This window comes from Strigops habroptila, chromosome 1 (genome assembly GCF_004027225.2).
Source record: "Strigops habroptila isolate Jane chromosome 1, bStrHab1.2.pri, whole genome shotgun sequence".
Classification (NCBI taxonomy): domain Eukaryota; kingdom Metazoa; phylum Chordata; class Aves; order Psittaciformes; family Psittacidae; genus Strigops; species Strigops habroptila.
In genome coordinates this window covers 76,212,087-76,226,666 of record NC_044277.2, presented here as the reverse complement: position 1 = coordinate 76,226,666, position 14,580 = coordinate 76,212,087, and the positions used below count along the sequence as shown (strand labels likewise).

General features: G+C 39.3%; 1 protein-coding gene across 2 annotated transcripts in view; it reads left to right on the top strand.

Annotated features, from left to right (window-relative positions):
* MYO10 (myosin X) overlaps nt 1–14,580 on the top strand; it is a 161,081-nt gene that overhangs the window by 131,790 nt on the left and 14,711 nt on the right. For both annotated transcript variants that reach the window (XM_030471577.1, XM_030471666.1), the window contains 9 exons: nt 338–444; nt 1,421–1,630; nt 1,934–1,973; nt 2,409–3,311; nt 4,606–4,729; nt 6,007–6,250; nt 8,495–8,590; nt 11,911–12,004; nt 12,777–12,832. In XM_030471577.1, coding sequence (XP_030327437.1) covers nt 338–444; nt 1,421–1,630; nt 1,934–1,973; nt 2,409–3,311; nt 4,606–4,729; nt 6,007–6,250; nt 8,495–8,590; nt 11,911–12,004; nt 12,777–12,832 — 1,874 coding nt within the window. The remainder of the gene's footprint in view (nt 1–337; nt 445–1,420; nt 1,631–1,933; nt 1,974–2,408; nt 3,312–4,605; nt 4,730–6,006; nt 6,251–8,494; nt 8,591–11,910; nt 12,005–12,776; nt 12,833–14,580) is intronic.

The window sequence follows — 14,580 nt, the reverse complement described above, 5'->3', positions numbered from 1 at the left end:
CTTGTACAAGTTCTTTGGCCTGTTACTCTTCGGTGGGAAAAGGCTGTTTAATGAATCTTGTAATTATGTTGCTTTTGGAAAAATCCTACTCCTAATTAAAATTTGCTTTAGTGTAATCAGGCTCTTTCCACTGAAATCCAAAGTTAGAGCATCATCTGCAGGTATTTTTGTCTAAGAGGAATACATTTTGGTTTTTTCTTCTCTGTTGAGGAAATGGGATGTTTGTCTCTGAATTCAAAGCTGAGGCTTGCAGCTTGGACTGACCTTGGCAGCACCTTGCTGTCCATTATATATGATGCTCTCTGCAGTTTGTTAAGCCAGAAGTTTTCTTATGTAGGTGTTTCTCCGGGAGTCCTTGGAACACAAGTTGGAGAAACAGCGGGAGGTGGAAGTCACCAAGGCAGCAATGATTATCCGTGCGCACATCTTAGGTTATGCAGCCCGGTAAGTGACTAGATAAGAATATGAATAATCAGGCTTTGAAATAAATGGGTGGGGTGTCATGGAGTTAAATCCTTCTGGCATAATTCTTAACTTTTCCTAAGGACCAGGCATCCAAATCCTGTAAGTGGCTTTTGAAAATAGCAGCTGGTATCTTTGCCAGACCCATAAATAAAACACAGTGGCGTTTGAATAGGATGGTATGGAAGTTTGGAGGTCAGCCAGTATCCATATAGTTGTATCGTGGCATTAGATCCATGGTAGGAACTCTAGCTGGATGGCAGCTAGTGGGGCTGCCCCAAGTCACCAGCTAAGAGTCTGATTAATCTGTACTTCAGGATGGTCAGAAAAGAGTTTGGGTCTTAAAGAACCATGACATGAGGTAACTGATTGATGTTTCACTTGTTTACCTGGCTTCACGTATTATGTATTAGGTGGAGTTGCTCATCCCATATGTTTATTTCTTTGCTTTTTCTACAAATCAGTTGAGGACAGTTTAAGGAAACTTGTTTGCATGATGAGGGCATTTCTTTTCATGTGTATATTAGTCCTGTCCTTATAGTCTCCAGTATGTTACTTAAAAACTATATTGTTTTTTTTTTTAATGACTGAGCTATCCTACTGTTCATGATCCTTGTTTTCAGAGTTGTGGGATGACTATTTCTGTATATTCTTTCTCCGCATGGGTGCACACACACAGAGCTGTCCTTTTAGCATCTCCTTGTCAGGGGCATAAGAACATGTAAGACAGGTAATGTGCATTTACTTAATGAAGACACAGTGCTGACATAGAAATGAGAGAATCTCTTTCTTCTCAAAGGGAGGAGAATGTGAATGAGAATGGGAAAACCATCACAGAACTAGAAATAATAAATTGTTTTACTACCTTGGGCTCATTATTGCAGGTCACCATGTCAAAACCTCTTGACACTGCTCGTTAGTTCCTTTTTTCCTTAGAAATCTGCTATTTTTCTCCCAGGAAGTGGTATAGAAAGGTTCTCTACTGTGTGGTTGTGATACAGAAGAACTACAGAGCATTCAGTGGTAGGAAAAAGTTCCTGTGCCTGAAGAAAGCAGCCATAATCCTTCAGAAGCAGCGGCGAGGCCAGCTTGCTCGACGTGTTTACAGAGAGCGACTAGAGGAGAAGCGGAGACAAGAGGAGGAAAGAAGAAAAGAGGAGGAAGAAAGGTGCAGTATGCTGTCTTGCATCACTCTCCTGTCTGTGCCATACTAGGTTTTGGTCTGAATAGCCTTTATTTCAGGTTATTTGTTATTAAGTGATTTTGGAAACCTTTGCTGCTTGTGCTAAAAGATACCTGTAGCTATCATGGTAGTTTCATATTCACAGATGTATCCTTAGTGACCTTATTTTTGGCTGTCTTTTCCATATGGCAGATGATCTCTGCAAACTGAGCTATTGCCCTAGCAAAGGTATGTGATGAGCTTATGTTAAGCTTGATTTACTAACTTCTTTTCTTCTCTCACTTTTAGGGAAAGACAAAGGCAAGAAGCAGAGCGTCTTGCCCAGCAGGTAAATTATATTCTTTATGCTTTCAGCCATCCTGTTTATTTGAGTATCTCAACCCAGCCATAAAAAAAATAAAAGGCATCTGTGGCATTTAAACTAAACTTATTACAGGAGTTGGCAGATAAAGCGAAAGGAAACTTGATACAGTTGTTTGCATGGAAATTTCTTTCACCTCATGCTTCATTTAATTTCTGGCAAAGATTGAACTTTCTGCACGTACTTGAGCTTTCCCGTATCTGTGAGCAAATGTAATCATGCTTTAGTTTTTCTTTTTCTTTCCTTTTCTTTCTGATGTAGGGATAAGGGTCCGTTTAAATGGAACAGCATGGTAGGAACATAGTGCTTTTGAAATAAATAAATGTAAAAAAGGAATCTTGCATTGAGGTGCTTTATTTTATTTTAAGGGGTGTTTTTTTATTTATTTTATTTGGAATGCAGGCTGAAGAAGAGAGAAAGAAGCAGGAACTGGCTGCCATTCAGAAAGCCCAGAAGGAGGCAGAGCTGAAGCAAGAGGTGGAGAAGCAGAAAGAAAGCAGGCAGGTGGAAGAAATCCTGCGTCTGGAAAAAGAAATTGAAGACCTGCAGCGCGTGAAGAAGCAGCAGGAGCTGTCCTTGACAGAGGCTTCACTACAGAGGCTGCAGCAGCTTCGAGACGAGGAACTCCGGCGGCTTGAGGACGAAGCATGTCGAGCAGCCCAGGAGTTCCTGGAATCTCTGAACTTTGATGAGATTGATGAATGTGTCCGAAACATTGAGAGGTCTCTCTCTGTGGGCAGCGGGTATCCTGCTGAGCTGACTGAACAGACTGGAAATGCCTGCAGTGAAAAGCCCAATTTTAACTTCAGCCAGCCATATCCTGAGGAGGAGGTAGATGAGGGCTTTGAAGCTGATGATGATGCATTTAAGGATTCGCCCAACCCAAGTGAGCATGGCCATTCTGATCAAAGGACCAGTGGCATCAGAACAAGCGATGACTCCTCAGAAGAGGATCCCTATATGAATGATACTGTGGTGCCAACAATTCCTGCTGCTAGCAACACCATGCTTATACCTCCTGCCCACGATACGGTCAGTCTCCACAACTCTTCAAGTGGTGAATCCACCTACTGCATGCCAGAAAATGTATCATGTAGACCCCCAAATTCTGTGGAACTTATTTCTCCCGATGGAGACTATGATTATGACCAAGATGATTATGAAGATGGTGCTATTACTTCTGGTAGCAGCGTGACCTTCTCTAATTCACACAGTAGCCAGTGGTCACCGGACTACCGATGCTCAGTGGGGACGTATAATAGCTCTGGAGCATACCGGTTTAGCTCTGAAGGAGCTCAATCTTCTGTAAGTATCACTATTTTTATTATCTAATAATTGATATGTGCTTTCTGATTTACTTTTTTTCCCACTGTGCAGCCTTAGAGTCACTGTAGCTGTTCTTACGAATGTCTGTGTTGTGTAGTTTGAGTTGCTTAGGCTGTGCACGGACATAGTTGTCTGTTGCCATCTAGATGCCACTGGGGTGAGTGCATTAGAGTTAGAAGCAATTCAGATGGTGTTGCGGTCCTAAGCTTATGCAAGGATATGGTTCTATCTGTTTTAATGCAGAACTTCACATTGTTTGGTGAGGAGCTCAGTGCATGGCGTTAGGCACACAATTCATAAGCAAAATTCTTCTCTGTGTGTGTTTGGACTCAGCATACCAGGTGGGGAATTGACTTCAGAAAATAAAAACCAGATTCCGTTATGCATGCAAGTTGCAACAGTATGGAGGAATAAACTGCTCATAGCAGTCCCTGAAATGCCGGGTATATTTCAAGATTACTTGGAGAGTAAATTTCACATGATGGCAAATATTAAAATTATTTAGGCAGACACTCATACTGAGGAGGTGTTTTCCAGTGCTGTTTACTGAGTAGTATACTGCGGGATTTACTCCTACAAATGTTTTTTGGCAGAATATCATTTCCTCTGCTACTCACAGAATACTTCTGTGAGACTGACTGGGAAAGTAAAAAAGTATTTCAGCAACACTGACTTACTTAGAAGGAAAACATTGACACTAAAATGTCTATTATGGTAGACGTACTGAAAACCAGTCATCAAAGAGCCATCCTGGTCGTTGGGATAAGTTGACAGTTCTTGCCTAAGACAAAAACACTTTTAGCTGTCTCTGTTGAGGACTCCTTCCTGTTGTGCAACTCTGGATGTGTGTTGGATACAGAACAGAAATTCTGATTATTGGGGGTGAGGGTGGAGGAAAGCTGTTACCACAGCTTGTGGAATATGTTTGGTTTTCAAGTCTTTTCTAAACTGTTACTCACAGCACTTCAGTGGTGGAGGGAGGTTGCACAAGGTAGCATACCTTGGCCATGCTCTTGAAAGAGGATAACTTTCCTGAGCAGTTACAAAGCTGGTTTGTAGATTTGTTACATGACATTAGGGCTAGTGTATGATCAAACAGTTCAAGCTGCAACTTACTACGATGTACTCCTTCCTCTATTAGCTGGACAAAAAGCAATGAGGAATCATGTCCTTCCAGTAAATTGTAAGATGTTTTAGCTGAAGACTCCTAACCCAGTTTTATCTAAACTCTACCCTGAGAGATCATTTCATCTTTATTTACTCTTTTCTCTAGTTTGAAGACAGTGAAGAAGATTTTGACTCCAGGTTTGATACAGATGATGAACTTTCCTACCGGAGGGATTCAGTCTATAGCTGTGTCAGCCTGCCCTACTTTCACAGCTTTCTGTACATGAAAGGTACTGGGTGAATCAGAATTCACTAAATACGCAAAATAACCAGAAATGTTTATTATACCTTGCACTCCAACTCCTGTCCAGTTAAGCTATTTTTTTATTTTTCAAAGGGGGGTGGAAAAGTAACCTAACTTAAATTTGACCTGTTCTCAAATTAAGTTATTTGCAGTGGCTTACATCTAGCAGGGTTTTTCCCCTCTGCAAGGGAACATCAACATTTTGGGCTGCCTCTGTTTCATTTTATGTCTTTGCTGGCTCGTAAGCAATCGAATATCCAGTATAAATAGGACAAAATGACTCACAAAGTCAAGTTGTGCCGAATTTTGAGGAAAACTGATTCCTGCTCCCAAAATCTTGTAATATAGACAGCATTCTACATTGCAGGCCAGTTTTACTGACCTCAGCTGACTTTCATTTTGGACCTGAAAGACACAAAAAAGGATATGTGTGGCAAAGGGGCATGAGAAACTGAAAGAGTATACACAGGAATTCTCTGGTTAAGATTATTGGTCTTAACTTCTGATGATTGATAGTAAATTACAATTTAGACAAATCTTTGGTACCCCTCACTGCAGTATAACTTATTTTCCTGGAATAGGAACAGTGATGAATGTGGGCACAGCTATGTTATGTGAAAAATAATGCAGTCATCACTAGCAGGGCTTTTACTTTCTGACATGGTTAGCAATAAGTCGTGGAATGACGGGAGTATATTGGTTTGGTTACGGTTTTAGTGGCTGTGATGTAACTACAGTGCGAGGTGTATTGTCTACCTGAAAGCCACACTCCAGTATGACTGAGGTCACTTTAGTGTATTTCCTACTCTTAAGTGTAGCTTTTTCAGGTTTTGTGGGTTTCAGTTGAACGTTGTTACCCCCAAATAACCTGGAGAGAGGACAGACTTTAAAGTTTTCTTAGATTGTCACTGAGATACACTGAAAACAGTGTTAAAGATCTGATTCTCATGTGCAATAAAACTTTTTAATAATTTTTTATTTTTATATATATGTTATATATAAGTATATATAATTACATGGATGTTACACAGATGTTTTTGTTATGTAGAGACTTACTGTAATCTATAAGGTAGACAGCAATATTGGTGGCCTTAAGGATACACAAAAGTAAGATCTTTAGTTTTGTGGCTTACAGCAGAGACTCAGTTTAACTGTAGCATTACTGGTCAGCAGCTTCCAGTGTTAGTTTGGTCACCACTTCTGTTTTACATTATAATTGTTTCTCTCACCTAGGTATAAACCCACATCTATCTCTCTTGCCAGGTGGCTTAATAAACACATGGAAGCGACGCTGGTGTGTCCTGAAAGATGAGACCTTCCTGTGGTTTCGTTCCAAGCAGGAAGCACTTAAGCAGGGTTGGCTTCACAAAAAGGGGGGTGGATCATCTACGCTTTCCAGAAGGAACTGGAAGAAACGATGGTTTGTTCTCAGACAGTCCAGGTTGATGTACTTTGAAAATGACAGTGAAGAAAAGCTGAAGGGTGCCATGGATGTCCGAACGGCCAAGTAGGTTTATATGGGTTTTTGTATGTTAGGCATAGTTCCTCCTAAATACTTCCTGCATCTTAATCTGGGAAGATGTTGAGTGCCTGCCTTCAAATTGTGTGAATGCAAGCATGAAAGTGTGTGTGATGGAGTTACTGAAAGCAAGTGTTGTCCTTACTTGGCTCTCTCTTTAGTCCACAGAGTGCTCAGAGCTAAGCCAGTGCCAAATACTTCAGAAAGCTGCTGCTATAATGAACCCGTCTATGCTTTCTCCCAGACTAGAGGCCCTACTTAGTCTGTAATGATTCCCAAGGCAATTTGGGGCATGTTGCCAAGTCCATAGCTGCAGGCAAACCTAGAATGAAGAGGGTGGAATTAACAGGCCCTGAATATATTTAAGTTAGCATTGGTCAAAGCTGTATCTTCTGTATGCATTTATAATTTTTTTTCATGTTTGAAATAATTGTGGTAGTCATAGAAAAGTCTTTAAAATGTGTATATTAATTAAAAAAAAAATTACTAAACCTAACTTAGTAACTTATGTCTTGTTAACTGAAGTTCCTTACACCTTAAAATTCTATGCTTCCCAAAGCATGCATCAAAACAGGATGGTATTTTTCCTTCTAAGCAGTCAGTGTGCTTTATGAACTTCTTATTATCTAACAAATTTAGAGTGTGCTAACACTGGTAGTCTCATTTCTGTATAAAAGTGTGCCTAAGCTTTCTTCCAAGGAAGAGAAAAGTAGAAATGGCTGTAACACTTCATTCCACTCTGCTCCTTGCAATCTGCAACTATCCATTTTACTTTGTTTATTTAACAGAGAAATTAAATTGAAAGCTTATATTAATCTTTTCTTTGGAAGTCCTGGCTTGAGCCCAATTTCAAGCAGGGCAAAATAAATAGTTTCAGTGAGCATCCTGACTTGCTCTTGTAAAACCAGTGGGCTGCTGGCTGTCAAGCAAATCTCTGAATAGACACTGAAGTTCCTACCACTCTGTCTCATGTACCATAGCATGTATTTAGCATATTTTTCTAATATGATTAAACCAACTTTTTTTGTTGTCACCACATTGTTTCATTGACTGTGCCCTATTGAAGTTCTTTGCTGAATGTACCTTTACAATTGTCAGATAAAGTTTGTTGAACCTAACTGGAACTGTAAGTTCAGTCAATGACTATTTATGTGTAAAATAGCTAAAAGAAAGGGTACTTGTATTTAAACAGCTGCATGTTATGAGAAATAAGCAATAACTTTTGTAGGTGACTTTAATATTCACTGAGTGCATTCCTAACACATCGTGCAACTTACATATTTCACCACTCCACATGAGGGACCCTGTGCAAATTAAATAAATCTTAGGGTGATGCATTTAAAACACAGAACAGGGAGAGATTCTGTTGGACACTGGGAGGGAAGGAAACCAAATTAAAGAAAATAGGACAGAATTATAAATTTTTGTTTAAATAGCAGATAAATTGTCCTAATGAGCCAGATAAGCAAAGGTCGAATATATTGTTTATAGGATGGAGATTTATGAGAATGGTACAGCTGATAAGGAAGTATGGCTAGTTAAGAAAATAATAAGCTTCAGACAAATACAGTAAAAACAGCAAAAAAGAAATCCAGTTGATTTCTTAAGCTTCAGGAAAACCTGATGTAATACTTCAAATATTCCTTAAAAATCTTGTGGTTTGTGGTTCATGACTGTTTAATATATCAATACTTAAATGTCCAAACTACACATTAGAAAGATGTAATTTTTCAGCAGATGAGTGTTCAGCTTTTTCTGGAAGCCATCTTTGGAATTGTCTTTATGCTGACTCACAACCACACAGAATCACGAATCCAGGTTTTGTTTGCTTTTGGTTTTTAATCTTCAAGAGCTTTCTTTTTAGCACTCCAAAAATTACTTGCGTATGCAGCCAGTTCAGAAATACATCCATTTCTCAACTCAGTTATCCTTGCCTCTCTTGAGGTTTGATAATGCCTTTTCTTTAGTTCTTGTTAAAACAATAACAGAGTAGTCAACTTGGTATAGTGACATTCATCATAGTTAATTTGTACAGAAATAGGCAGAAAACACAGCTACAGTTTGATGAATTAATACTGTCTGATAAACCACATTGTGAGCCTTGCACATGAACCTGATTAAGGCTGACTGCTGTTATTTTAAGTGTCAGTAGTTTGTGAGCCTCTTGGCAGAACAGAATTTTCAAAATGTTGACAACCTCTAATGCTCGATCTTTACGTTTTCTTTTTTCAGAGAGATCGTTGATAATACAGGAAAAGAAAATGGAATTGATCTAATAATGGGCGATAGAACCTACCACTTAATTGCTGAGTCTCCTGAGGATGCAAGGTATGAAATCTCTGTGCCAGTCTGACTTGTGCTTGTCATTCGTTTGTCCACTGTCACAAAACATTCAGGCTGTTAAACACATTGCATCTAACACTTTTGAAAGGCCTGCTGAGAAAAAAATCCCATGACAGAACATTAGCAGGGACAGTCAGACTGCCAATGAAAATTTTCCCAGAATTTGGCTGTTATCCATTTATTACTAGCAACGTTCTGAAATATAGTATGTCTGTAGAGAGGCAGCCATCAGCCATTGATGCTTGTCTTGTACATTACCCTGCTGTGTTTAGCTGCATAGATTAAATCAGTATTTAAGACCCTGCAATCTGTCTGGAATAAAGTACTGTTCTCTAGGGTTGGGATCTGTTTGCCTAAGCAGAGCCTAAAATATTTTCAGATAAAAATTGTAATGGGGTGACTGGATTTTAGGGTGAAAGCTTGTTCATGAATAAGAAGAGCGTACAAGAGAGTGTTTTCCTTTCTGCTGATTTAAGAAGAGTCTTGCTTTTCTTGCTAAAGGATCCATATCAAACTGCAGGGGGAGCCTGGCAGGTGAGAAGCAAGCCTGACTTGTCAGATCAGTTTCAGTGCATTCTTAAAAGAAAATCCCCACACTACACTTCATGCGAGATAATAATATGCTTGCCCATAAAAATCAGGCATTTGAATAAAGTGAACTTAGTAATCAAAGCTTATTACCCACTGCCTTGCTGCCCCTAGGCCAGAATACAGAATGCCTATGTCAACATCACTTGGGCTACTTTGCTGTGAAGCCTTGAAAGTTGCTTCGTATTGTATTCTTTTTAAAGGTACAATAGCTACCTGTATCACAGGACCCTGAGTATAAATTTAGCAATGCTTACAGTGCAGAATGATTCTTCATTTTTTAGACGTCCTTAAAATTACCCTTGAAACAAGTTATGAGCTTTCCAGCAGTTCTTGTTAAGATTCTTCTGCTATGTGAGTCTATTTTAAAATGAAGGCTTAGCTGAAGTCTCTTCCATTAAGCTTGTGTACGTGCCCTAGGGACCAGTGAGAAATTATCAGCATAAAGACTTGTCTGTTGTCATGCATCTCTTTCTTTTTTTTTTTTTTTTTCTTAAACATGGAAGAGGAGACACTATAGGCTATTGTTGTGTATAGCACACATAATACACCATCCAGATTAAATTACTTTTTACCAGTGTATTTCATATTTCTTTGTTCTCAGTCATCCCAGAAGCCTTTAATGAGGGAGATGTGTAAGGATTTGCAGTTGGGCTTAAGTCAAGGTTTTGTTATTGTTTGGCATTGTTAAAAGTGAAGTACAAAATTATTGGACTGTGATGGTTCTGGATCTGCTATTGAAAAAAGTATTTTGTACATGGGCTAAATCATGATCTGAGGTTGCTTTTTGCTGAAATTAAGGTAAAAAATGAGAGACATGACCCTCCTCCCACAGACTCTCCCAAAAGAGGAATTACTCTTTTGATCATGGAAATCTATTTGAGGAGAGAAGTAATGCTTCGGTGGGTAGCCATTACTGAGGGTTTATTCCCTTCAAACCCCTAGTCTGTCATTTTCCCTGTTTTTGGGTTCTGGGACTCAGCTGAAAGACAAAGGAGGTCCTGAGGGAAGAAAACAAAAGGAGAGTCAAATCTGCCTTTGTCTTTTGCCGAGTACCATGATTAATTCCTTTGCATTGTTTACACAAAGATTACATGAAATTATGAAAACTCTGAATTGTTCTTTAAAATCCAATAATAAGTTATTACTAAATGAAGTCTTTCTCTGTTTTTAAATAGAAGATTTAAATACATTTAAATATATTTGCAATTCCTGAGCACAAAAAGGAAAGCTGAATTTAATTTGTGGGAAATTTTTGGTAGTTGAGGTTTAGTTTTCTTCAGCTGATGGTTCCTTCTCTGTAGATGACCCTTCCCTCGTTTTTGAAGGGTTTTCAATGACCTTGTCTTACATCCATCAAAGTGCTAAGCACAACCTCTCTGTGGTTACCTCTGAGTCTTAACAAAAGAATCAGAACTAAATGTTTTCATCTTCTTTATTGTCAGGCACTCTAAATCTAAATTTTTCTTCATGCCTTGGATTGTTTCTAGTGAAAGCATAAGCTGTTAGAAAGGATTTAGGATATGGCAGCGATGGTGCTGTCTGACAGACTTAGACAGGTTTTATCAAGCTATTTTGCCAGTTCGGTTTCTAGATTATCTACATTATGCGCAACAGTTGGCTTCTGAATGCTGGAGTTAAGGAGGCAGCATTTCAGTGTCCTAGGCAGAAATTCTGTGACTATAAGCAATTGCAGAAAAGACACCTTTAAATTTAAATTCAGTAGTTTTGCATTTGTTTCCTCAACCTGGTGGTGGTGGAGGAGCCTCTGCAGAAAAGTGAGTAGTCTGTTTTAAAGGCTGGGCTTTTCAGCCCTTTGAAAACTTGGCCCCAGGTGGTTTTCATTAGAATGGCAAATTCCTATCTCAAAGAATGGCATTCAGGAACCTGCCAAACAGGCTAAGTTCTGCCCTCACATTTCAGTGGGATTGCTTAGAGCAGTTGAGCTTTATCATATACAAGTGCCAGAAGGGTAGAGATTTCCCAGAAGCAGAAGGTGTGGTTGGAATTAAATCCTGCAATTGCTGCTCAGCACTAGGGGCTGAGTACTGGAAACCTCTCTGCCACTTTTCCTGTTATGGATGTATGGAAGGCCACTGGAGTAGCACACATTAGCTCTGGTTCAACTTCACTGGTCCTTCCAGTAGCTGGATTTTCCAGTGTTCCATAAGGAACAAAAAAATGCAGACATATTTGCTTGCGGGTTTTATTCTTTTTCCCCTCTCAAACAATTTGATGGACTTGGGTGGTCTTTGTGGAAGTATCATTGTAAGAAACTATTACCAGCCATGCTATCAGTGCAGCAGAATTTATAACCTGAAGGTTGAGTTCCCCATTGAAGGCTTTGTGTGTAGCTAGAAATGTATTTTTTTTTTCCAGATGAAATATATGGAATGTGTTGCAAATACTCTCTAAGCACTCAAGTATTTCAGTATGCTTACTGCCGGTTTTGCAGAGATGCCACTTTTCATAGAAGGTATTTGTCTTGAGGAAGAAGGGTATGACATGATTTTGGATGGCAGATCTGGAGGAGCTTACCTGAACCCAGTATTATCTGAACTAACATAAAACCTTGCTGCTTTTCTACATGTTGACAAAAAGAAATCTTAAGCAATTTCAGAAACCTGCAGAACCTGCTAGATCTCTGCAGAACAAAGGTGACAGAAGGCTTGTTCAGAAGCAACATTTTACTTACACTGCTGCCTTTCTCTCCCCAGCCAGTGGTTTAGTGTACTGAGTCAAGTTCATGCGTCCACAGAGCAAGAGATCCGGGAGATGCATGATGAGCAGGCAAATCCACAGAATGCTGTGGTAAGTCTAAATCTGAAGAACTTTTCAAAGCAAATAGTTTTAGAAAACAGGGGCACTGTGGTGGCCGCAGCTTCTGCGAGTCACAACCTAGGGTTCCTTACATGTGGTCCTAGTTGTGACACTGGCTAGAGGCTCCATGCCCTTGGTCCTGTAGCTATGCAAGAAGAGTGTGACTTCTGATTCCTCTCCCATCATTCACCTTGATGAAAAATGAGTGTTGTTTTAGGGGTGTTTTTTATGGTCCAGTTCCCTACTAAACCACAGTTTCTGCTTGAGTGTGAAGTTTTGCAAAGTTACAGTAAATGAGTAAAATAAAAACCCAAGAGTTGAAAATACGAGATTTCTCTGGTCCTGCATATAAACTGCATTTATCATTCTGTACAACATACACTGAGAATAAATGGAATACATTTGGAACCTTATATCAAGCAAGGGGAAATAAAAACTTCTGCTTAATGGTTTCAGAAGTTTGTTCTGAGGGGATGCCATTTACATTGGGATGGTACTTTTAGGTGAAACATTCAAACAGGTTTGGAAGCATAGAAAAGTAAGAGCAGGTTTTGAGCTGCCTCCAGCTTAACTAGAGATAATCTTTTACTGGAACTGTTTATCTGAGTCTCTTAGTTTTACCCTTAGCAGTTTTAATGGTTAAGAGAAACTGATACCCAAATCTGCAATTCATTTGGCTGCTGCTCCTTTCACCCATCTCCAAGAAGAGTACTGTGAGTAATGTAATAGTAAATGTCTTCCTTTTCTGGTTGGGTGTTTATAGGGTACACTCGATGTAGGACTGATTGATTCTGTCTGTGCTGCTGACAATCCAGATAGGTAAGTCAAAACCATGCCTGGTGACCTTCTTCTCCTTTCTCTAGCCAAAACTGGATGCTTTATACTTTAGTATCTATATTCTATTGACCAACTGCACATTAAAGTGATTCATTATTGCTTCCCTTTTCATAGTACTAAACACCACATGTTAAAACATGGAATAGGAATCACAGAATTGTAGAATCATAGACTGGTTTGGGTTGGAAGGGACCTTAAATATCACCTAGTTCCAACTCCCCTGCCACAGGCAGAGACACCTTCCACTAGATCAGGTTGCTTAAAGCCCTGTCCAGTCCAGCCCTTGAACACTGCCATAGTTTCTCTGGGCAACCTGCTCCAGTGCCTCACCACCCTCACAGGGAAGAATTTTTTCCTAATATCTAATCTAAACTGGGGGCTTCACTAACTTCCCTGACACTGCTTTGAATATGAACTGTTCAGTTACTAAAGTGATCCAAAAGTAAAAGATGAAATATTACTTTCATTTATACAAGTAATGCTCCTGGAAAAGAGCAGCTTATTTTTGAGTCCTTTAGCAATATAATAGGCAGAAAAATTGATTTTAACATTTTTCTGTTCAGCTTCTCATGCAGGAATGTTGTATTCTACAGTGATGAGGATTATTTACCAGAATAAAAATGTCGTGTAACAAAGACGACAATGCAGCATAAAAAATAACCATGAGGATATTCTTAGTTCTTGAACTAGCCACAGTGTTTTGGGGGATAAAAAGTAATCTGGGTTCAGTCTATGACTCTGCTTATAAGGTTACAGGCTGTGAGGTGCTGTTTGTACTGTAGGAATTCATTCCAGTCTCCTCATTGCATATGTGTGAAACAGCTGGGTTTAAGTTACTGGTTTGTCCTTGGCCTCGACACCATAAGTAGCAGTGATTATAAGCCTAGGTTTCCTAAACAATAAAACACAAATGTCCAGAGCTTTCAAAATTTTAAGTTGGAATGGCATTTCTCCTGTAAGCATTTTTCATACAGATTCTTTTTATTGGGTTGGGTTTGGGTTTTTTTTTTTAGTTGTCTGAATCTAAATCAGTGATGGAAGGTTTTTCAACTAGGAACCTAATTTGACTAATTTAGAATAGATTATTTTTATCTTGACACATATAATCCACTAGTGGAAGCTCAAAGGAGAGAAGCTGAGCAGAGAGCTCTGTGAACCTGTGTTCAGAACGAATCCCAGAAACAGCGCTTCTGTCATTTTCGTAAACTGAGGAGAAGGAGGAGGGAGCCTGGAAGGTTGGCTCTTGTTGGTCATAATCTCCTAATAGTTTGATCTACCCTTGTTTACACCTTAGAGCATGGGGTAGCCTGGACTGCATTGTTCCCATTTTCTACATCCCATACAGGTCTAAAAAACTGTGTGTTCAGGATGAAAAAAATAATGGTAAAGGGTTAAAGCAAGTGTTGGTAGGCTGAAGAACCTGCCTCTCTAATCCAGAGAGCCATCAGCACAGTTCACTTGGGCTAGTTCTTCATGCTTCAGTGAATCCTAGTGTAGGATTGGGTAAAAGCCAGACTCTCATTAAAAATAGATTGTACTTCATGCAAATTGGGTTGCACTACATTAAAAATAAAAGCAACTCTGTTCACATGCTGCTTCACTATAGGCCTTTGTAAATTGTAGTTTGTTTTAGCTAATGTAGCTACCGAAGCAGACACTCTAAATAGGCCTGACCCTGAATTAGAGTTCTGATTCACATCCAAAGCTTATTAAAGATTGGAGGTTTTTCT